The sequence below is a fragment of the Pieris brassicae genome, chromosome Z, assembly GCF_905147105.1.
Source record: "Pieris brassicae chromosome Z, ilPieBrab1.1, whole genome shotgun sequence".
Lineage (NCBI taxonomy): Eukaryota > Metazoa > Arthropoda > Insecta > Lepidoptera > Pieridae > Pieris > Pieris brassicae.
The window spans coordinates 11,107,573-11,133,388 of NC_059680.1; the positions used below are offsets into that span (position 1 = coordinate 11,107,573).

General features: G+C 35.1%; 1 protein-coding gene across 1 annotated transcript; it reads right to left on the reverse strand.

Moving 5' to 3' along the window:
- Positions 1–6,908: 6,908 nt before the first annotated feature.
- Positions 6,909–24,254, reverse strand: LOC123718510 (serine/threonine-protein kinase OSR1-like). The gene is made up of 11 exons (XM_045675094.1): positions 24,055–24,254; positions 23,330–23,454; positions 22,586–22,679; positions 21,457–21,601; positions 17,628–17,793; positions 15,962–16,109; positions 11,089–11,282; positions 9,755–9,904; positions 8,914–8,981; positions 8,288–8,471; positions 6,909–7,034 (listed from the first exon to the last, which is right to left on the reverse strand). The coding sequence occupies exons 1-11, from the start codon at positions 24,191–24,193 to the stop codon at positions 6,951–6,953; spliced, it is 1,497 nt and encodes a 498-aa protein (XP_045531050.1). The 5' UTR covers positions 24,194–24,254; the 3' UTR covers positions 6,909–6,950.
- Between the last annotated feature and the right edge of the window lie 1,562 nt (positions 24,255–25,816).

Consider the following 25,816-nt stretch of genomic DNA (forward strand, 5'->3'; position numbering starts at 1 on the left):
GTTTGTCCGCCATTGCAGCCATAGGTACTGGCCATGCCATGTATGCAGACCGAGATATACAATTACTTTCTTAGCCATGTGCTGCCTTAAAATGTTTTTATTGTTGTATTTTCGGGATATAGTCGGCAATGACGTAGCCACATATTTCATTAAAAGTGTAGCCCGTGTAGGCCTCGTTACAACGTTGCATAACATTGAGGACGTGTATTTGACTTGTTGAGTCCATCACGTAGGCAAACGTCCACGCGATCTTTAGTCTACGGTGTTGCCAATCACGCGCGATCTCGGCGTTGTTGATGAACGGCTTTTAGAAAACCGATGCATGGCCTCCATCAGAGGCTACTTCTCCATACAAGAAGATAGAAAATACAAGATGATCCAATTTGCTTATGGAAAATAGGTACGTATGTCAAATATAATATAAAATAAGGCAACATTTTTGTAAATCCTGAAATTACCAAACTGAAATTAAGTTTGTGTTAACGACATTCCAGTATTGTCATAATTTCCTTTACGGTATAAAGCAAGTGAAAGCGCACAAAGAAAAAAGCTACTATAAGATTCGCACGTTGAACCACAAGGACTACAAAGCTACACGCCGGGTATATATTATTCGATCTTGACCTTTATATTGGGTAAATCATATCGCCTGACCTAAGACCGCGTGACGTTCGTCATAAAATTCGGTATATGAAGAAAAACAATTAATTGCGTATCGTGTGAGTTTCTGCGATATATAAACAAAATTCGAGTGATGTAGCCATGATATGTACCTATCAGTCCAGGAAATATTTTTGTTATTTATACTTTCGGACCTTGAGTTGTTATTGAGGCCGGATATGGGAGAGACGTTTATATGACGCATTTTAGATAGTATTTTAAATATAGTATATTCTTTATTAAAACAAAAACAGTTTTACAACTCTTCATCTCTTTCGAACAGGGCTTCTGGTCAAACGGTTTTTTTTAAACATTTAAACAAATATTTTTATTTAAGCAAACGTGCTCGTGACACGGGGGGCTCGTGAGTGCGTTGCCTGCTTTTCAAGAATTCCTTATATTTCCTTGAAGTGACCTAAGTTTAATTGGTTTGGAAATACTGCCTTTTACCTGATGAAGTAAACTATTTGGTATTTGAAAAATAAAGTATTAATAATATTAATCCATATAAAACGTAGTAAAATAACTTGTACATAATCATTTATACGTCACGTGACCAAAAAAAGTCATTGCTGGCTAGCATTTAAGTATATGATTTGCTCGTATTTCGTATTGATAGGTATTAAATGTTCGGATTAATATGACAAAAATGTCGTACGTTGCTGCAGCTAAGTAAGCTACAGGGGTTTAAATGTGTAAAAGAAAATTGATACTGAATCATTTAGCTCGTGTCTCTGGAGTTAGTGGTCAATGTTATTTACAGACAGACAGACATTCAAGTCACTGCGGTATCACAGGAGGTAGATGCAGTAAAAGAAAAACTCAACTACATCATTTTCTAGTAGCTGTTTTTTGACCTGCGACTTTGATATGAATTTCAATCCGAAAAAAAATTAAAACGTCAATAAAACGACAAATTCAAATGGAATATCAGTTGCCTGGGTGTCTGCCTCATGAATATTGTTTTATAAGCAATATAAACAAATGCATAGAGGTATACACGGGAAAACAATATAGCACATTTTTTTTGTTGACAATGCGGTCTTGCGAATGAACGTTCTTTAAAGGAACACTGCATTTCTGCCAAGCGTGCACGTCATATTTTTTTTTATATAATACAAAAAACAATAACTTGATAAGTCAGTGTCCTTGTTGTCCAAATGTCTGCCTTTTTGATTGTATTTCATTTAGCCAGGTTTCTAAATATAAACTTTAAACGCAGACATGAGCAAATGATAGTATACCTGGTTTTGTTACATTTTTAAGGAGCTGTCAATTGACAACGCAGTGCAACCATCATGGCGAACGTGGTCCCTAATATTCCTCATAGTATAATTATCGCTAATAAATAGCCTGCCGCATGAAAAAAATCACAGATTAGCCGAACAGCCGACGATGATGTAGAATCGTAAATAATATATCTTCGCCTGGCTAACTCTATCGGCATATAGTATATGTGTATTTGTGTAATTTAAGAATGACAATTGACACGACCTCTTGGCGAGATACATGATCTGTCATAGGGACAGGTGAGACGCCATCTTGCCATCGCCCACTGGTGTAATAACCTGAGACAGAGGTTATTTCACCAGCACCATCAGTCAATTCCCTTCGACCTTTGATTTCGGGCTTCAGGCAAATCGACAAACGCGACCGGGACAGTACCACTGTCTCACAGAAAACCGGCGAGAAGTGATACAATAGTTCATCTTATTGAACTCGCATTTCGTGCAGAGAGAAAGACACCTGGAGCCCAACCCTAAATTACCCCTAAGGGAGTACCACACGCACCCGCTGTGGAGAATTCCCCTCTGGGCGTTCTCAACCGGATCATTCAGCATAGCCTTCGTATTCTGAGAGGGGCAACTCTGAACTCAAAAACTTAAAAAAATGAGAGTACCAATACTTAAAAGGCCGACAACGCGTGAACTCTCTGGCGTAGAGAGTATCCATTTGTGGCGGTATCTTTTAACATCAGGTTGGCCTTATGCTCGTTTACCCCTGTTCTATAAATAGAAGAATTTTGGTGGGATATTCATTGGTAATGTTTAATTCGAATTAAAGCGAACATTAAACAGAATTAAAAATAACAATTTGTGTAGGTTCTATATTCAGTAATAATCTGAAATGGGGGTTTAAAATCTTATCAAATAGTCAATTGAAGTGGTTTAGGTTTTATGAATAAGGGTAGGTGAATAAAATGGTCTTAACCATGACATATGATATCTCATTGTAGTTTGACCTTATGCTCGTCGTAAAATTTTGAAAAACAATACATTTCCTATCTCGTACTATATGTGATAAGGACGCAGCTAGTTTTAACCGACTTTAAGACTCGAACGAAGTTCATATTTATCTGTTAACAGAAAATAATTATTACGAGAGACAAATAAATTTAGTCTAAACATATTTGCGTGACAAAATTATTCTTTACGTATAAGTTGTTTTGGTAATAGCCGGATAAAGTGATTCCCGTCGGCAAAATAAACATTTTTTTAATTCATTAAAATATTCTTTAAATATAAAACGTTAATTGAATGCACAGTTACAACATACATATATAAAAACCAGCGGCACTACAACCTTTTTGGTCTTGTCCTCAGATTTCAATTATCTATTTCGTGAACGCTTGCTTTTTTAATAAGCAAGGTGCCTGACAATCGTCGTCACCATTTTTAAATATAATATATATCGAGTTCCTCACGATGTTTTCCTTCGCTGTCTGTAAAATAGGCACATAGATAGTCCATTGTCCTGTGTTGATAGTCCTGTGCACTACAGGCGGGGATCAGTAAATTAGCTATACGTTATTCCTATAAGCCATAGACAAAAGACAAAACTTCTATACAAATCTATTTTTATATTCAATAAATAGTTGACATTCGAGCTTCATACTTAGCGCTAAATTTACCCTTTAATATACACTTTCAATATCTGTTAACTAAATGTTGATTGAACATACATAACATCCACATTATACCTACGCAATAGTTAATGAAGAGAGTAAAATTCTTCTACAATTTGAATGGTTTCTCTACATAGTAAAATGAAAATATTTTAAGTCTATCTTAATGAAACGATTTATATAAAATATAACACATATACAATTCGTACGTACATATATCTACATAATACAATAACAAAACTCGATTTCTCGTGCTATTATATAAAAGCGTTGTTTATCAACGTATAAATAGTCTGAAACGGTCGTCTTCAGCTCAGATGTTACTTGTATTTGACCCAGTGAACCAGTGATACAAATCATGCTTAAGTTAGTGATAATCTTCACATTTTTTATGAGCCTGGGAGCCAATCCAGCGATGAAAAGAGCGTCATCCCCAGTACAGTGTAAGTAGAAGAGTTACACGCCTTGCGAATTAGGTACATTATGAGCGAACGTTTTACTCTTAAATATTCAACGAAATTACTAATAACAATTTGTATAGTCACACATTGATTATAAAACAGATACAGATCTGAGGCCCAGATCTAAAAAGGTTGTAGCGCCATTGGTGTATTTTGTAGTCACACAATAATGTGAAATGGATTTTAAAATCTTATCAAATCGTCTATTTGTGACAATAGAACGTTGTTATATTCTAAAACTAAAAATATTACAATATTTTATTATATTAACCAGTACGCCTTTAGTTTTTAAAAAAGTTAAATATTAAGCAGTAAATTTGCCTAAGCGGTTTGTTGCATCCTTGGTGTTGGAGTAATAATAATTTTCCGTTAATAGGCAACTAAACCTCATCGCTTTAAATGAAAAATTGAAAATAATTCAAGTTGAAACATATATTTTAAATTTTGAAAAACGACACTGCTCTAGAGCATACAGATACTTGTATCTATCACATCTTTTATATATGATTTATTTATGTTTAATTTTTTTACATTTTTCTGCCAAAACACAGAACATATTATGTCAATTGCTAGAGTGGAAGTAGCATAAGTACGTTTTATTTTTAAATGATGTAGCTTCCTTTGTCAATATTCGATTTTTGTAAATAGAAAATGCCTAGTATATTTTTTATATTTCTTGCTCTGTAGATGTTTAGTCGGTGATCACAATGTTTTTTTAAATGGGGAATAGTTGTAAAAATTCATAGGAGGACCATTAAGATCCGTGACATGACATGTGCCACAAATGATTGCGCTAACACGGCATTAGTTGACGATTATTAGAAAGATATTTTTTTAATTTGTTTTTTACCAACTATAAGTAATAAGTAAGCTTCTTTTTAGAGCTTTCTGTCAAGAGGTAAACGTTACATTTCAAGATTGACTTCATGAAATATGGGTCTACGAGCACGCTGTACATTTGTTTCATAGAAATTAACCTTTAATTATTTCGCGTATATTCTACTGTTGTACGTGAGTGGTTTGTATAGTGTTACACTAGAATCTTCTATAATTAAAAGCACCCCAATGACCCAGGGATGCTAATTCAATTATACTGAGTCAATCTATTGAGGAAAACTATATCAATTTGAATTAAACTGTTAATAAATATTAATTATCTACTTATAAACATTATAGTATTCTAATGTCATTGCGATATTGCTTATCTAGCATGACCTAAATGCGAAAGCCTTGATTAAACGTAAATACGAACTTTTTGCTACTTACAATAGTACTTTAAAAGACAGACTTCCTTTGCTATTTTCTTCTATTAGAAATATTCAGTGAAATTCTTGGTATTTTTCGTATCTGTGGCGTTGAATGAGTGTCACCTCATTTCAATTTCAAAACATTATCTATATATTTCTTTCGTTGTACCCTCAACACATACGTTTTTCTCCCTTAACGTAAAATTTTTCATTCAATGCTTCTTATGACAAAAAACTTTTGCTTTAATAAATAATAGAACTAAAACTTTTGAGTTAATAAGCCTAGTGTAGTGAATATGCAAGTGCGGTATCTCGGACACACGAAAATAGTGTCAAAACATTTTAATACACTAATAATGTTAATGAACGTTACCTCAGTTTAAGCTATTCACTAGTATTGAAGAAAATTCAATTTAACGTCAACATATTATTACTTATTAGCCATAATTATTGTATAGGCTACTTTGTAATTCATGTAAACTCACACTTTCCTTTAAGCACTTTATTGTAGGAAAACAAAATCGCAATTTGTGAATCAAGTTTTATATTACTCAAGACTAGTATGTATGTAGCCTAAGTTAATTGTAAAATTTTATCTCAATGCCCTTGAAAAACAATTCATATAATCAGTTCATATGTCAAGGCCAATTTCGGTACATCGAAGCAGTAAACAATTTATCAGATTTATTTAATAAGAATATTAATTAAATGAATTGTTATGTTTCCAATAGTGATTGAATTAGAGGAGGCGTGCGTACGGCAAGGTGGCGTCTGTTTACCAATTCAGGACTGTGACCCAAGGGATTTAAGTCAATTCCGAGGCGTACTTTGTCCAGCCCAGAAACATTTGGGCGTTGAATGTTGTTATACGGTGAGTTTATACTATTCCGTTGCTATGTGAGCACCCAGCTTGAAGCTTTAGAGTATATTGTTGCCTATTTTTACTGAGCAGGATATATTCATTTGATTTACGCAAATAAACAAATTACTTTACATAACCCAATGCCAGAGAAAGACAATTTAATATAAGTGACTATAGAATGTTACTGAGATTTTGCATCTGTGTCATTGGTTGCCTGTAGTTTCTGTCTATTTTTTATCAAACGATTTATATAAATGTTTGATTAAATATACACCGGTTACTGGACTATATAGTCCAGTACTTGAACTTAAATGTTTTTAACTTAGTCAAAACCAATTATCTTTTGTTACAGTAGCAGTAGGTGCCGTTGCTGAGTTTTATTAAGACATAACTTAGTTTAATTTATTATAATACTAGTTTTAAGTTTAACCATAAATCCCTATTTAATAAATATTTAAGTACTTAATGTATTTTTATTTGAAATCTTGATTTAGATGAAATAATGTTTCTTAATCCCAGCGACGCATAGTGACAGAAATATTTTGAAAATACCAGCCGTCTGAAAGACCTTAGCACTGAAATGCACTGTTGCTTTAATAAATATGGCTGGAATAACTGAATCGAATTTAAAGAACGTACATACATTACATGGATAAATTAAGAAGCCGGTGTTTCATTTTGACTAAGATTGTAAACTAAAAAAATAGAATAATGTCTATTTTGATTCAATAAAAAATAATATTATTAAAAATAATTTATTCTATTGATTGAAATATACTTTTTTTATAAAAAAATATAAACTTACAAGAGAAAAGTCACTCACACTCTATGGATATAATACATATTTGCGCAAATCCTATTAGTTTGTCTTCGTCCATTTTATTAGTGGGAGTGGAGATCTGTAAATACAAATTTTAATATATATTAATTTATTACACATGTAAATTATATATTTATGTCTGAAAGTTTATTTTATTAACTTACGGAAAATGGGTATTTTTAACAATATCTGATTGTATCAATCAATAGATATCAATATCTCATATATGTCTGTAATCTATAAAAATATGACAAGATGTGGTCTTAGGAAGGTCTTTGTTTACTTTACAATTATATTAATAATTGATTTGCAAGAATATGGTAAAAAAGCAATCTAAACTACTCGCATTCTGCATCATATAATGGGGTGAAAATTTGTATAATTAAAACGTTGTTACATTCCATTCTGATATTACTCATCTACATAATGACATTATTACAATACATCATATCACACATCATACATTATCAAATTAATATTAATTCCAAAGTTAAAAAATATTTTTTTTTCCAAAATTATTATCTTAAGTAAATTTTAAAAACTTTAGTGGGAAGATCTTTAAAACGTCTAATCAATGTATTCTTCGGCAGTCCATTCCCATTTTTTATGGTTTTGTGATTGAATGCATTTTTGTAATAAATGTACAGGGAAGAGATAATTTTGCATTTATAATAAACTTATGTAAATATATGTGTATTCTGGGTAGAATTGGACGTATGAAGCTAACAGTTTCGTTTGGAAAGTTCCAGAGGAGTTTTCCTAACAAAACTAACAAGCATTTGATATCTATGTTTCTGAATAGTATAGAATTAACGTGCCTTTGTTATTATGTGTATATAGCATTTTAACGCCACATATTTTAGAAAACCAATCTTTTGGATAGGATTCGCGTCAGCGATATCTGATATATATTAATCATTATCTGCTTTGATTCACCTTGTACAACACCTTGTTCAACACGTAGTTGTCCGCACAGAAACGTGCTATCTTGCTGATAGAGACGTTCGGTTTTCTTATTTATTAATTAATGTTTTAATTCATTACAAGTACACAGCTACTACAACTGCTTTATCATGTGATGAGAAGCATGATGTAATGGTGGCAGGTGCATACATTTCGTAGAAAAACAGTTTAAGAATGACGGAATATTTGTTCCAGTTCTTATCGTTTACGACCTTGATTTATGAACTGACAGTAAATGTAAATTTGGAACCATTTTTTTTTACTAATGTTCATAACTTACCAATATAAATAAATCATATTTTAATTTGACCGAGCCATAGTTTTTATACGAAATCTGTAAATCTACTAAAATCTGTAAAAAGAACTTACCAAATTGAATGTGATTGAATCGGACTCCGGCAGAAGAAGCAATTGTGCCAAGTTCTTTGCTATAGGAGCCCAATCTATTGGACTCAGTAGACCAGCTTCCACCAACTCAGTCGCTATACTACGACTCGTGTCCTTTCCAGTTATAAATGCAAATTTTATTTCATTAAGTTCCAGTCTATCATTTCTGAAATGTTATGGAAAGATATATATGAATCTTGATTGCTGGAGTCGCCCTAACCCGATGGCTTATGCGTCCTGTTTCTTAAATCAGGATTTTCAGGTTCCATTATATTTTAAATATGATCCATGATATTTTCAGGTTTCATAACGATTTTCATTGTTCAAAAAAGTATATTGCGTAAGTATAAAGGAAAATTTGAATATTATGCTTAATCGTCTGTTTTCCAGCGTTAACAATAATTAATCACGAATGAGAGACTCAAACCCAATAATTTACATGTGTCGGACACTGAAGGCTGATTACATATATAAAATAAAATGTATTAATGAAACTGATGCAGTCTGAGGCCAATATCTATTTAGGGTTGTGGCGCCACTGGATTATTATTTATATAAATATTAAAGCAGCATTTTTATTAGTCCGTTGTAATAGTCAAAATGAATACCTCAGTCTTAATACGAGGTTATATATCTTTGGAGAATTTGAAGTCGCATTTTGTTCTTCGCCTGGCTCCTGAAAATATTTATAAACATGACACTTATAAAGAACAAATTCAAAACTTAAAATGTTCTAGCAATTACTGTTGGCGCTTTAGACTTACATACAATTTTATTTATTCTCCTACATTTATACATTAGTTGGATATTCAACTTTTTAACACAACGGGCTAAGTTTAGGTTAGCTTTTAAAAGGACAAAACTATTCGAATAAATCAAATACGTGAGTTCACGTTAGTTTTACGTGCTAAACTGTGGTAAATGTTTTCCCTTAATAGAGACTGTAAGTAGTGTTATTGGTCACTTTCTATTTTATATTACGTTAGTTTTAATTACTTATAAGTGTTAAGTTAGGTTATATTGTGTTCGTTTGTTTTTTTTCATGAATTGTCTCTGCACAAGACAATTTAGAAAAACAAACTATAACTGTAAAATCAAAGGAGAAGTAAAAAAATTCGAGTTAAAGAGTTGTCGACTTAGGCGGATTTTGATTCGATCCGCAAAGATTTAATCTTACTAATTTTGAGTTACAATATCCTTAAAGTCCTTAACTTATAATTCTTTGAACTAAAGACGTAATAATTAATTTCGATTAATAGAATTTTGAGACTTGGGGAGACTTGGCGTTGGTGCTTGCAAGTAAGGGCCACACACACATTATTTTTGGCCACAACCCCACCGGCCTATTGGAGGGCACCCCTGCCCAGGAGATGACTATTTAACAGCCGCTTTGGAGTTTTTTGACTTATCGAGGTTCTACAACTTTTTATATATTGACGTATTACTTACATCCTCATCGCTACTGCTAGACTCGTTTTGTATTTCATTCATAGGTTTATTATTATCATCATCAGAATCATCATCGTCGTCATCATTCCACACCCATTGACCAGTCGCTGTACGGTGCAAACCGCCCGAAGCACCTGAATGTCGTTTAGCCTGATTCCATAAAACAATAGATCTTATTGTAAAGAAATTTAGAATTTCAGCATTTATTATTATCTCTTAATGGCAAATCAGTAATATTTATTTTTTATAAAACAGGGGGCAAACGGGCAGGAGGCTCACCTGATGTTAAGTGATACCGCCGCCCATGGACACCTTCTTGGCCAGAGGGCTCGCGAGTGCGTGCCGGCCTTTTAAGAATTGGTACGCTCTTTTCTTAAAGGACCCTAAGTGGAGTTGGTTCGGACATACTTCAGTGGGCAGCTGGTTCCACATAGCAGTGGTGCGCGGCTATAATTGCCTTGAAAAGCTCAGTCGCGGAACGTCGGACGTCGAGGTGATACGGGTGGAATTTTGTATTCTGCCTCGGCGTCCGATGCTGAAACTCAGCTGCAGGTATTAATCCGAACAACTGCTCTGAACACTCTTCATGGTAAATGCGGTAGAGGATGCAGAGTGACCCCACATCTCTACGCAATGCCAAAGGATCGCAGAGGGATTGGCCATCGACGATTTCGTCCGAGAACCGCTCTTCGTTGGATACGGTCAAGTGGAAGGACCTGGTACTGGGGAGAACAGTATTCATGTGGGGCCGTATTTACGCTTTATAGAGTTGCAAGCGGTGGAACGTAGTGAAGTACCGTCTCGCCTTACTGAATACACCAAGATTTTTGGAGGCAAATCAAATCAAATTTCGAAAATAAATTTATTATATTTATACTTAATTAAACTTCGTTTCATTACAAAAACGCAAATAAAATTATGGTTACGGATGCAACAGGCGGCCTTTTCGCTAAACACACAACCCTAGTAAGGAATAAACTAAAAAAAGAATTACCTAAGGGTAAAGTGCAAGAAAAAATATCTATTACGGACCTAAAGTACAAACTTAAGTTATTCTAAAAGACATTCTTTGGAAGTCATAAAATAATTTTAAGTAGTAATACTTTTTGCCTGAGTGCGCATTTAACATTCCTTCGAACGGAAACCGGCTTGGTTTAGACCAAAAAAGTCGACAGTGTGTGTCAGGTAGAGAAGGCATAACACCTCCTTGCATATTAGATTAATAAAATTATCATGAAACAGATATGAAATCTGAGGGCCATACCTGAAAAGGTTGTAGCGCCACTGATTTATTATTTCGATTTCAGAAGGAAGCGCTTTGATCATTTTTATACCTTCAATTCCACACTGAGCCCAATATCGACAAATTTTTGACTTAGATATTTTTTGTCTTGGGCTTTCTTGAAGAATGGATGTTTTAATAGTTCCGTAGCAGTTGGCCGTTTCGTTGGATTCTTTTGCAAACAATCGTTTATCATCTTTCTAAATGTTTTACCGTATATCTTGTATTGGGTTTTGTCATCAGCACCTGTAAAAGAAAATAATTTTACAGACGATATACAAACAATTATACAACGCCATCTCTGATATAAATAACAAAACAGCTTCTGGAGCACTGGCTTCTATGCACTTAGGTAACTTCATAATAAATAGGTTTTGTTATTCAATTGAAATACGAATTAAGATTTATGTTGTACACAACAATTGTGTTTTTTTTAACATGTGTTGTAACTTTACAATTTCTTACGGTTCTTACGGTCTGTAAAGTAAAAAAATATATATGAATATTTTAAAATTCTTGCCACTCTAAAGTTAGTCGTAGAATGCGGTGCGGTATGGTAATGTAGACTGTCAACGTTGACAATTGACAATACCTAGTCTGTGTGATCTACCAAATGTCAGTGGCGCGACTGTTTCGTGGCAGTAAGTGAATTCTTTAGTCACTTGAGTTTCGAACGTCGCCTGCGCCGGACGTGCGCACTGACTGTGTTATAATGTCGGACGACGGTAGTAACACCAATTTTGCAATTATTAATCGCGTTGAATCTGCGACATTAGAAGTGGGATCGCTCCCAAACTCATCCTCCGTGACTGCAGCAACGGCCAGTACGTTGAGTAATGGATGTTTCACGCCTAATGCAACTCCGGACCAAGTGGCTAACGATCCGTCCACGTCAAGCCGCGATGAACGTGGCACGCTATCATCAGCCATCTACATCTGCCGCAGCTGCTAGGAAACTGCGATCGAGTGAAATATTTCTGCCTATTATCTTTTGATCCGGATGAGTGGCAATTCACTGCGTCACAATGGTGTGAAGAGATTGAACATCACATGAAAATAATTCCTGGAGCGACTACGCAACAAGAAAGGTGCGTCCACGCACCTACAAGGCCGCTCTAAATGGTGGGCTACGCGTTCATATCCACTGTGCAAAACTTGGACTGAACTGAATGATCGGCTGACTAGCCAGTTTGTTACGACGAGAAGATTTCACGATTTGTTTCGTGATATGGTGGAGTACACGAGTGACCAGGCCGTGACGTACGTCAAGTATTCTACAAACAAATTGGCGCTTATAGACCGACTAGATACTGGATGGGGTGAGTCCAACAAAATTGAAGTTGTGATCTATGGCATTACTGATGTCCAGGTAGAGAAATATTTAAGACGCCAGGTTTGATTTTTGCTCTTGGTAGTCAAGGTGCTGGAATTACTCGCGTAAAATAATAGCTGATTTAGAACGTGAAGGTATAATTCGTGAGAGTTCCTCACCTTTTTCTGGTCCGGCTTTGCTTGTCAAGAAGAAGGATGGGTCTGACCGTCTTTGCGTGGACTTTAGGGAACTCAATTCTAACACTGTGCGCGATAGTTACCCATTACCACTAATATCCGAACAGATGGACACCCAAACATACCAAAGCTCATTCTACTGTAATAGGTTACCTCACTTCTGCACCTTTTTTAACCATATTTAATCCCAGTAAACCAATTGAATTGCACACAGATGCAAGTTCAATCGGATATGGTGCAATTTTGTTTCAAAAATTTGATAATCAACTAAAGGTTATTGGATACTTTAGTCATAGAACAACTGATGTAGAAAGTAGGTATCATAGTTACGAGCTCGAAACTGCGGAAGGGTTTCTATAGAGTACGTTATCGTTATTGCTGACGGTTTTACGAAATTCTGTTACTTGACCATTGTTAAAGATTTGACGTCGCTGTCTGCATGCTCGGCCCTTAGCGAATTTGTCCATATATTCGGAATGCCTAAGCGTATCATCTCTGATCAGTGCACTTCGTTCACCGGAAGTAATTTCCGGAACTTGTGTAATGAATGGTCTATTGAGTTTCATGAGGTGGCGAGTGGTGTTAGTCGAGGCAATGGGCGGGTAGAGCGAGTAGTGTCGGTTCTCACAGACTGCTAGTATAGTATCCATAGTGCATAGTATCCATAAATTTTTAATTTTCTATCATTGTAAAACTGATTTCAATAGGTAATTTGTTTTGTAAATTTGGGGGTGCTGATTAATAATTTGAACTGAATTATTGTATTAAGCCGTGATCAACTTTGTTGATCTCGATCGTGAAAGTGTTTTAATCAATATACAATTTATGATAATTATTCATTGTAAAGAGGGTTTATTTGTTCTCTAAATGATGAGTGACAATGTTAGATTGAAAGCCTCCTCGCTTTGTCCTAAGGATCTGCCTATGTGGTCCTAATGCTGAAAGTTTAGACGCTTTGCAGTAATTTGTCCTTGTATTGATGCTGAAAGCTTAGATGCTTTGCAATCATTTGTCCTTGTATTGATGCTGAAAGCTTAGACGCTTTGCGGTAATATGGCCTAGTATCGATGCTGAAAGGTGGACGCTTTGCAATGTGTTCGATGTGCTGCTTGTAAGAAGTGTTGAAAGCTTCTGAATACTTTGAAAGCTACTAGGCTTTAAGATATAATCGGGCTGAATAATATGTCGCTTTGTCTGAATACTTTGAAAGCTTCTACGCTTTAAGTCGCTGGAGGATTGAAAGCTAAGTCGCTTTGTCCGAGCTCTTTGAAACCTACCATGCTTCGACATGATTGGACTGAAAGCTGTATCGCTTTGTCTGAATACTTTGAAAGCTACTACGCTTTAAGGGGCTGGAGGATTGAAAGCTCAGTCACTTTGTCCCGGAAAAAGACAACACCAATCAGTTCGTTGAAAGCTGCTACGCTTTACGCTGATCAAATGTTGTAGACTATCGAATGGCACCGATAGCTGTGACACTGAGATATTGTAGTATCGACATACCGACTGTCCGAGTGACAAAGATACAACGCGAGAGCACGTTGGCTGTCAGAATGGCCGTGTCGGAGAATGAATATTTTAAAATTCCCGCCACTCTGAAGTTAGTCGTAGAATTCGGTGTGGTATGGTAAGGTAGACTGTCAACGTTGACAATTGACAATACCTAGTCTGTGTGATCTACCAAATGTCAGTGGCGCGACTGTTTCGTGGCAGTAAGTGAATTCTTTAGTCACTTGAGTTTCGAACGTCGCCTGCGCCGGACGTGCGCACTGACTGTGTTATAATGTCGGACGACGGTAGTAACACCAATTTTGCAATTGCACAACGGCATGGGGAAGACAAATACAACAATAAAGAAAACCAGTCACGCTACAACCTTTTAGGCGTAGGCTCAGATTATGTCTATGTTTCATGATCATTGGTGACCAGCCTCCTGTACCTGACACACACTATCGACTTTTTGAGTCGAATGTCAATCTTTTATGTTTATAACAATTATTGTTCCGCAGACTATTTAGGCATATACAGAAGGAATATATGCCAATAAACGTTTTTATACCCAATTTAGGGCTCTTACACGTTTAATCCACTAGGACGACACTTTTATGACACAAAACACGCCGCAAATACGTGTGTAACACTGAAAATGTTTAGAACTGGAGTGGACGTAACAATCTCTATGATTATCCGCGTGAGGGACGTCCTTTAACTACTAAAGCTCAGTGCTTTGCGACACATGATAGCGGAAGATAAGAGTGACCTATCAGCAGATACGGGTAAGCCTAGGCATTCGTAAAATTCCAAAAATATTACACGAACATTAAGGCGTCAGAAAGCTTTGTACCAGATGGATTCCCCATACTTTAACCAACGACCAGAAACACCTTCGCATTTTCGGACTGGTGTCGCCAAATGTTAGAGAAGTTCAACGGCGGCGACTCATATGCTGTATTTGACATCGTCACAGGTGATGAAAGCTGGATATATTGCTTCGAACCCGAAACCAAAAGACAATCAGCTCAGTGGGTATTTCCTTTCGAGGATAGGCCAACTTAGGTAAAGAAAGGAAGAAGTCAAGCAAAAAAGATGATTGGCTCATTCTTTGGTTGGAATGATTTCGCGAAAGTTCAGCTAGAAGATAGAAAGACAGTTACTGCAGACTGGTATGTCAATCGCTGTTTGACTGTTATCTTGGAAAGGACCCTCCTTTACCACGACAATGTTCCAGCGCACTCCGCAAAACAGACTGTTGAATATTTGACTATGTTAGGTGCTGAGATTACGATGCGCCATACAGTCCTGACCTGGCGCTCTGCGACTTTCATTTATTCCCAAGAACTAAAGATAAAATTCGAGGTATTCGCTACTACACGTATATATATATATATATATATATATTCGGTAATACGAGCCTTGAAGATGCGATGAAAGCGTACGTAAATGCCATAAAAGAGAGAAGAATGAGTCCACTGCTTTTCTTAGTGGTTCCATCGAATGCGACGATGGGTAGAGTGCAACGGAGATAACTTAGAAAAACCATAAAAGCATTAGCAATTTTTTACATTAAGCCGTTTTTCATTTTCTAAACATTTTCAATGTTACCTAGGTTAAGGTCACATGGAAAACATCTAACTGAATGATGTTTGGATTATCAGGTACAGTCATCCCAATAATATTTATTAATTCCCTATAGCTAGGCAGAAGCTTCATCATGTCGACGTTGGCTGTTCCAAAACTGAGCGTTGTTTCCACACCACCACTATATGGGACCAGCTACCTACTGAATTATTTCCTAACCAATTCGATGGGTCCTTCGAGAAAATAGCGTACCAATTCTTAAAACGCCGGCAACGCACTCGCGAGCCCCCTGGCATTAAGAGTGTCCTGTTCTATAAAACAAAAGTACATGTACTTACATGTATCCAAATCTGGGGCATCATTTTGTAATGTAAGCATAAGAACTTTCATCGGAGGGTATTTACAGTAAGGTGCAGTGCCAGTTGCCAATTCAATCGCCGTTATTCCAAACGACCATATATCCGCTTTGAAGTCATAACCCTGGTCCTGAAAGATTAAATTACAAGTGTGGTAAATAGAAAAATCTAATATGTAACTTTCATTTATTCAAGGAACTAAGAAGGTATCCAATAGCCACATCTTCCTTGCGTCTTTATACTTATTAGCTCATCCAAAACGTGAACGCCACTTTGCATCACAGAAAAAAATCTTCATTATAAGTTGCATTACTAGCTGACTCAGCAAATCCCTTGTAAAAATGACTGTACTAATATCGCTATTAAATAGAAATGGTTGCCGGTTTAAGGGTTATATGAATTTTTAATGCGAGATCGTATAAGGCAAAAAGTCGTTTGTCAAAATTTTCAAAGCTGGTTGGAGTTTGGCTACCAACACTGGGACACGAGATTTTTGTATATGTATATATACAGAACAAATTTGAATCTATTATTTGAATTGAATTGGAGGAGATTAAATAAATTAGTTTATCTGTATGAAAATTATTATTAAATATTGATAAAGTTAGTCATTTGCGCGCGTATATATAATATATACGGGTATAAAGAAGATAATAAAGATGCGTTTATAGTTATGGGTTCAGTGTCTCGCCTGCCATATAAACTTGTATTAAAACAATCTAAGCAATAATAATAATAATTTATTTTTCTCCCAAAAACTTATATACATGGTGTACAAAATAAAGCAGAAGTTGTTTATAATAGAAGGATTTAAATAGTTTCGATTTTTAAATAGTTTACCTACAAACTTACATTAGTCGACTTAAAGTCTATATATTACTCATTAATTGCATTTACTTGATAAAATATACTAAATAATATAGTATAAATCAATTGTGTGTTACTAATAAAATAAGAACAATAGCTAGAAATAGATTTGTACACTATATTCGGAGACGTGACGTTATTGTTAAAAAAATTACGATGCGCAAACAGTATCTTATCGCCTGTAACGCGACCAATATTTTGCAGAATAAGTAGATGTGCATACAAAAGAAATATAGTTGCTATAAACTTGTGTGCAAAGTTACAAGATTATTTAGGTCACGCTTGTAATATGAGAACGTGTACTATATATATGTATGTATGTTGATGTTGTACATTATATAAAATGTATAATATAATAGCTTTATTTTTATTACAATGTTTTCGAAATGAACGCCTGGTAATCTTCATCGTTCTGTTCTGCTGATCACTGAACGTATATCAAGATATAATGTAATTCGAACACCCAGGTTTTTTTTAATTTATAAAACAGGGGGCAAACGGACGTTCTGTAATACCGCCTTTGATGTTAAGGAATACCACCGCCCATGGACATGGCTCGCGAGTTTGATGCTGGCCTATTAAGATGTGGTACGCTCTTATATTGAAGGACCGTCGAAGTCAAAGTGGTTTGAAATTACTTCAGTGGGCAGCAGTTCGAGGTAGAGGTGGTGAGCGGCTGATACTGCCATAAAGAACGCGCACTTGTGGAATGGCGGACGTTGAAAAAAATATTTTTTTAACGGATTAAATATTTAGGTTACGAAATGTGTGAAGATTATACCTGTTCCATAACTTCTGGAGCCATCCAACATGGCGTGCCCACAAATGTATGTCTTAGCTTCTGCCTTGATAGGTCCTTGTCTGACCCGAGCCAGGCTGACACACCAAAATCCGCAATTTGGACTGTTCCATCTTTGCCCAATAGGATATTTCCAGCTTTTATGTCTCTGAAAGCGATATAAATGTTTCTTAATAATAAACTTTGATATGTATTATTAAAAAAAACTTTAAGAATTAAGCGGATAATAACATTTGAAATAATCGCTTTATTTAACCATTAGAATTAATTTGTTAAAAATTGTTAGACGATTTTATCTGCGCGACATTTCCACTAGAAGACGATTTTTCTGTAGTTGGTACTCGCTTATATCGCTTGCCTATATATATATGATACTATATATATATAATATAAAGGAATATAAGTTTTTTAGTGTTGTAATCTATCTAGAGATTTTAATTAATAACTGTTCATCATACACGTCTCGTGCACATCATAAAGGGTGTCTCAGCGCCGATTTTAATCTTTAAACATAACAACACACATAACATCATCATTGAACATACATCGGTAGCCCGCGGAGTTAGCAAGAAGGAAGTGGTACGTTAGATAGGTGTAGAGTGCGATTTTTTAAACTCTAAGTACGCAGTGGAGGCGTACTTTTGCAATGAGTTTTCGATTTGCCGAAACTGACCGACTCATTGAGTACATCCAAATGGATACAGATTCCCTGCTCGAAAAGGTCCCATCCTCCGAAATCGTGATACTTGGCGATTTTAACGACCACCATGCTGACTGGCTCGGCTCTGATACCATCTAACAAGCGGGTAGGTCTTTTCATGACTTTGCCTTAGCATATGAGCTCACACAATTGGTTCCTGCAATTACGAATACCAGATGAGGATGGTCACAAATCATCTTTGTTGGATCTCCTGTTTACCTCGCATCTAGAGAACTACCAAAACTCCGTCCACCCTCCTCTGGGTTCGTCGAATCACTGTGTGGTCAGGGAGGTTGACTCGCTGACCCACACCGCATAAGAGAAGGCCGACTTTTTGGGCTGGCATCCAAACTGGGGATCCTGGGGGGGGGCAATTATGCTGCGTAATGATCCATCCAACTATCACCCAATAGCTATAACCTCCTTGTTCTCCATACAAATGGAATCCATTATTAATGGCCAGCTCCTGAGGTATCTAGAGAGCCACCAGCTGATTAACGATTATCAGTACGGCTTTCGTCGTGGTCGTTCAGCTGGAGACCTTGCTGAGACTCTTGTATACCTTACACATTGATGGACAATTAGTTTGAGTATAGCGAAAGCCTTCGATCGGGTCTATCGGATAAAGCGCTTCTTTCGAAGCCTATGAGGCTTCCAAAGAAATGGATTTCCAGCTTTCTGACCGATCGGAGCATCTAGGTCTGACTTTTGTGATGGGGTTATTAAAGTTTAAAGCAAGAGCTTATGATACCCCTCTTATGAATTTTGAGAAGTTGAAGACTAAAACAACGACAGAATTGAGAGCCATATCAGTTGATGTCCTGCGGCATTCAACATGATGGAAGACATCTCGACGGTGTAATAATCCGTACATAAAATCCGCACTAATACATTATAATTTACTGGAATTATACAAATACAATTTGTTTTTTTAATAAATATTCAAAGCTTAAAATCGACGCTGAGACACCCTATATATGCGCGAATACCTCATTTAGAGTAATTTAAATGAGTAAAGTTAACAATATCTACATATATTGAAATTATATAATGTAATTTATTCAAAAATTAATTGTTCTGAATGTTAAGATGGACAAGGACATGATGTTTAAAATAAAACCATCGCAAATAAAGCATTACTTTAGAAATGTTTCCCATTAACTTTTGTATATAATCTTTTAATTATATTCTCGTATAGTCTTACACAACCATACAGTTTAAAATATATAACTTTATACTAGTATTTTTTTTAAATACAATGCATATAAAAAAATCATTTGGCATATATAGCATAACTTATTTCGCAGTGTTAAAATATAATTTACAATTAAAATAATATTTGCAAAAAAGTTGCCACGGCCGCAGAGCAGGCGGAAAATAATAAAAGGCAAAATATAAGTCTTCCGTCCAACTTCGATTTTGTTCCCTTTGAAGAATTTAGAGACTATTTGACCGTGGGGTTCAAGTGCAAAGGCCCTAATTAAAGATGGCGCCTGGTAGATAGTACCGATGGCCCCAGAGCTTCTTTCTTCGCTCAACGAATGAGTATCGCAATACAACGAGGAAATGCTGCCAGCGTTAAAGGTACACTGCCACAGGGACTTATTCCACATGGTTATTTAAGAATAAATTACAAATTATTGTATCTTAGTTAATATGTACAATCTATATTATTTCTTTTTTAATAAACGTGAAATGTTATTGAACAAATTCTCGTTATTTTTTTATTAAGAATGAGTGTGTCAACATTGTGATCATACGTTCGAACATCGGCTGTGCATTGCTTTGCCTTCCATAACCGGGTAAGTTTCTGTGCGTTATTAACAATTGCCAATACCATAAAGATCTCAAGCCACGGAGAGCTTTTAAGATAAAAACCCGATAATGAAGAATAATATTCATGCAAAGGTTCGCAAAGCAGCGTACAATTTTTGATATAGATTGATGTTGGCCTAGTGGCTAAAGCGTCAGCTCTTGAGGCCATGCGTTGGAATCACGGTGTTTTATTAGAAGTTTCATTATATGTACGCTAATACGGTGGTAATAAATCTCGCTCGTAAGGTGAAGGAAAACGTCGTGAGGAAACCGGAATGTCTTCCAAATCTACGACATGTGTTTGACAGAAGGCTGATCACGTACTTCTCTATGAAATAAAAACTATAATGAAACGTGAAATTAAATGTTGCAATCTGAGGTCAATATATAGTCAATGACTTCCAGGTTTCGCCATTTGCATTTACCTTAATCGCTTAGCCTGAATTAAAATTCGTTCGCTACTAATAGTACGCAAAAGCAAAAATTTTAACCTAGTCGCAAGCTGCCGTGGCTTATAATATTTCGCATATTGCATGTATTTTGTTACACGGGAATAATACTTTTTTTTAATGAACTAGTCTCAAACGCAAAAGCACACACAAAACATAAAATATATTATAATCGCAATGGATATAGCTCCAATATTAAAACGATAAATCGTCCATTAAAGTGTTCCTGAAGATGTTATAAGATAGTATATGTTAAATCAAGAAATCGAAATGTTATATCTTGCAGTTCAGTCATTTTATAATCCCTACATTATACTCCCTTTTCTACAGTCCATGTGTTAAAGTGAATAACTACCGATACAGATACCAAAAGTAAATCTTCTATTTTATATGATTTAAAGGGAACTAATTCATTTAACTGTTATTTAAAAATACGAAAAGCATTTTTTTTTATTGTTGGTTGGTACATTTGTGCGACAGTAAAACATAGACAATAATAAAAAAACACAATTTGCCAGTTATTTCGACTTACAATGTCAAGGTTAGGTTAGGTTTTGGATGGCCCAACAGGGGCTGTTGGGTTTTAGTGGTTAGATGTCCATTGGACCATACAGACTGACCCCACACTCCCCGCATCACTTTTAATACGTTGCCCCGGCGTCAGGAAATTTATTTCCCAACAATAAAAAAAGAAAAAAAAAGATTTTGGATGGATCTTAAGCTTTATTTAGCTCATTTTGGTTTACTTTACTACTAAGTTTTAACGGCCAAACTAAATATGTATTTTGTAAATTTCAACATACCAAAACATACACATACAACTGCCGTTAAATAACTTAGGACTCACCTATGTATTTTTCCATTGTTATGGAAGTATTCTAACCCCTTCAGAACTTCTTTAAGTACAGTTGCTATTGTCACTTCATCGAATACACCATGCCTGCAGTTTGATACTTTCATTTTATGTTTGATTACGTCTCGTAAACTTCCACCTGTAATTTCGTACCATGTTGAGCAAGCAGAGCCTATGTGGCTAGTTCTCAGTCAAATCGAGAGATCACCATCTTATATGCTCTGTTAAGGCTTGCTTGTTTAGTGAAGGTGAACGTCGTGAGGAAAATATCAAGACTTAACACTAAGTATAACTTCAGTATGTCATTAATTGCATTTGGCATACGTAAATCATACTTAGCGCTATGTCACGAATGTGAATATTACTCTAAGACTAATCTACAGTTAATAAATTGTTCAAACATTGAAATTAATAAGGAAATATAAGTCTTTATTTAATTGCCAATAACTATTAAATTCAATAAAAACATGAAATTGTTCATATCGAAAGCTTAATTTAAAAAAAAGTTAAAGCTTTTAAACTGACTATTTAACATAAGCTTCATATATCTAAGTAATAAGTAGATCGACACAAGGCATTTGCTTAAGAGCCACATTCAAAGATTTGTAATCTAACGAGTTGCATGAACGGAGTAAATGAAATTATGTCTATAACTCACGATATACAAAATCAAATTAAAATAAAATTTATTAACAAAATGTATACCCAAAATGTATGCTTCTAAATTTACTGTCAGTTCTCAAATCTTTGTAATACCATTGCACTATGCTAGTTCAAGTTAGTTATGATAATGAAAACAATAATAAAAGCAAATGTTGACCTCTCAGCAATAGGCATTTGAAATAGGAGAAAGCTTGGAATACAGTAATTTAATAATAAAAAAAATGATGCGCTTGCAAAGTAATTAAATATATACCTAGATATTAGATAAATATATAACATTATTGTTTAATTTCTTAAACAATGTAGTACTTCACATAGTATAAAATATACCGCTTCTAATGAAACATCATAAAAAAATTTAACTCTAAGGACTGAAGGTTCGTCAGGACTTAACTCCGAGGACTTTGGTAATAAAAACCAAGCCTGCTTGAATCTTGGTTCGTACAAATATAGTTCCTACCTTCCAGAAGTCTTATAACCAGCCATAACTCTTCCTTTACGACGAAACTTGTATAGTACGTGACCACATTTTCATGATTACAGCTCGAGATGACCTAAAAAAGCCTTGTTATAATTGATAATTAGCAGGAATATGTTCTTAACCTTGACACGACTTAGTTTTCAATTATCTTAAGTAGGATGTAGAAGGCATGGATTTGAAGGCAAGTCGGAAGATAATATGAATAAGTGATTTCTTATTTACAATAAATATATACAATAATGTCAAAACCTAATTTAATCACAATTTCTAAGGCATGTTCCTATGCCACATTGGTGTGCGTCGAATGAGAACGTAAAGCGTCATGGGATAGAGAGACCTGCACGCACACATTTTACATAACCTGTGTACAAGTCAATAAATAAGCAACTGCAGCCTACTGACGAAAAACTTATGAAAAGAATTCGCGGTCGGCAGCACTGAGAAACTTCGCTACATAAAATTCGCTACTTGTAGAGTAATAAAGAAAAATCGAGCGCTAGCAACTATAGGACAGAGACGAATATTAAAACGGCTTCATAACGCATTGCTTTTATGAGCATTATGTTATAGCTGTATAGCTTGCTAAAGAAAATCTCGTTTATAATTCAAACCAGATTTTTTTTTTATAAATAGCAAACACTACGGTTTTGTTGGTATCAGTTACACGTATAATGAATATATGTACGACCTTCCGGAATAGTCAGATGTAAATTTGATAAATACCTGTATCTCTTTGAGTAATTCGTCCAGAGAGGATTTCCATTTATCGAGGCTTATTCTTTTTATAGCACATTTCTGGTTACGCGGCTTACACAGCGCAGAATGTACGACCGCTGTGGCGCCGACTCCTTGAATCATTTTCGAATATTTTTTGGTTTATTGTACACATTTTAAAAATTACATTTTTGGGTATACCTCCTAATTATAATATTTTTATAATTAACATTTAAATACTTTAAAAACAAGGGAACAAATGTATCAGACCATTAATATGAATTTGATTTATTGTTTGGTCTATACTAATAATATAAAGAGAAATGATTTGTATAATTGTTTGTAATGTATACTATAAAATTTAAGGACCAATTTCAAAATTAGTTTCGACATTGGAATGCTATATTTTACCTAAGTAATATATATTTCTTTAAAAAATGTTTAAAAAATAAATAACACAACATACATTTTACCAAACGATATAAAACTTTGTTATCTTGAACAAGTAACAATATTTCAAATAGCAAGTTCCAATTTCATAATATACTCCGAAAGGTATGTGGTTATAGTTTCGCTCTCCTGCAGCCAAACGTTGTCCGTCTCTCTCGCTCACATAGAGTGTATGTTCTCGTCGTATTACAACATAATAGAACCAATATTCGTTCGTGTTTACATTGTTTAACACGTCTAAGAGCAATAATAAATATATATAGGTTAATTACAATAATACTTACCAATAAGATCTCCAATTTCGTAATCATCTTCATTATTCGGCCAAGGTACGCCCTGCGTCACTGTATCACTGTTACTAGTTGACAAGGCCGCCATTCTGACTTTGCGTTTCAGTAATATGCTTGACACTGACAATGACATCTGACAGTTTGTCAATTTCGTTATATTGTGAGTTGCCTGTTTAGTAGGCGCGTGGTGAACGCTTGCGTTCATCAAAGTAAATGATCACAAAACGTATTAAAATCGTATGTAAGCGTTTTCTGACGTGTCAGCGAATTTTTGCCGACAAAACGACAATTCTGTTTTATTAATATTAGTATCACATTACATTATAATAATTATTTCCCTACACTACTGGCTCGCCCGGCTTACTTACTTACATTACTAAAGTAATGTTAATATTTATTCATAACACATATTAAGAATAAATAATTCAGAAAAATGTGTTTTGATTTTCATTATTAATTTCGTTTATATTATTCATAGGGTTTTAGAGGCCACATACACGTGTGAGTATGTATTAAGGATGTTTACATTACAAAACACTTACGAACATGGGCTTGACTCAGTGTCCTATTGGTGCCCTTAATGGGGCAGAGGGCGTCCGCAGAGTTCTTCTATCGCGCTCGGCTCTCACTCCAAGATCTTCCGGATCTCTTTGCCTTATCTGTAACTGAACGTCACCAGCTTTTATTTCGTACAGCCACATTCGTGCTTTCCTTGAGGATCCCAGTCAAGCGTCTTTTTCGGAATATGGTTAGAATCTCTTCGAGTGTGTGGCCTATAAAGTTCCACTTGTGACGCTTGGTTTCAAAGAAACCAGTAATCAAACCCATATTTGACGTTAGATCTTAAGACTGACGCCACGTGGCCGAAGTTGCTCGAGGGTTACCCCGGAAATGCAAGAGAAGTGAAGTGACGTGAAGTCCTCTTTAATAACTATAGTTTCAGACCCGAGGTACGTGGTCATCATGAGCAACTTTATCCGAATAAATCCTATAAATGCCCTCTATTACGTTCACCATCTTCGACAGTATACCAATGTCAGAAAGTCGCGACCATATACTGTATCCTTCATCTCAATGTATCAAAAGCTCTGTGGCTCGTAAAGGAAGTATATAAGCATCGGGTCTATTTCAATAGGTCTAAATTATATTTAAATTTGTACTCTACCTCAGGTTGTGAAGACTGAGCAGAATATTAAAATATTGTTAGTTAAATACAAGAAATGCACTTTTTTCTCGAGTGACATTTATAAATGTACAAGAAAGGGTTTTAATTTGTTTCTTTAATTTTTTTTTAACATATTGTTTAGAATCGTTATTTTATTAATGTTAAAATAAAATTATATATAATAAAAAAAAACAAATCATTTTTATTAGTTCCTTGAGTAACGCAATGATGCGCAGTCTTTGTTTAACACTATATAATGAATGTTTGTTTAGCTATGTCAGTGTTTAGCCTCTTAGCACATAAGAACCTTTTCTCTTACTACTTTGTTACCCGCTGTCAGTGACGGCAACCACGTCTGATCTGGCAATAAGGTTTGTTTATTCAAAATACCACATTTAATAATCAATTATTAAAATATATTCAAACTAACCCCGCATAAAATGAAAATCGCAGGGCTTGATATTTATTGTATGTAACAGTTATAATCATAGAAATTATTAAAAACTAGCTGACGCGGCAATCGTCGTATTGCCATATATATTATTAATAGGATTTTTTTTAGTTCAATAAATATAACAATCTACTATATTA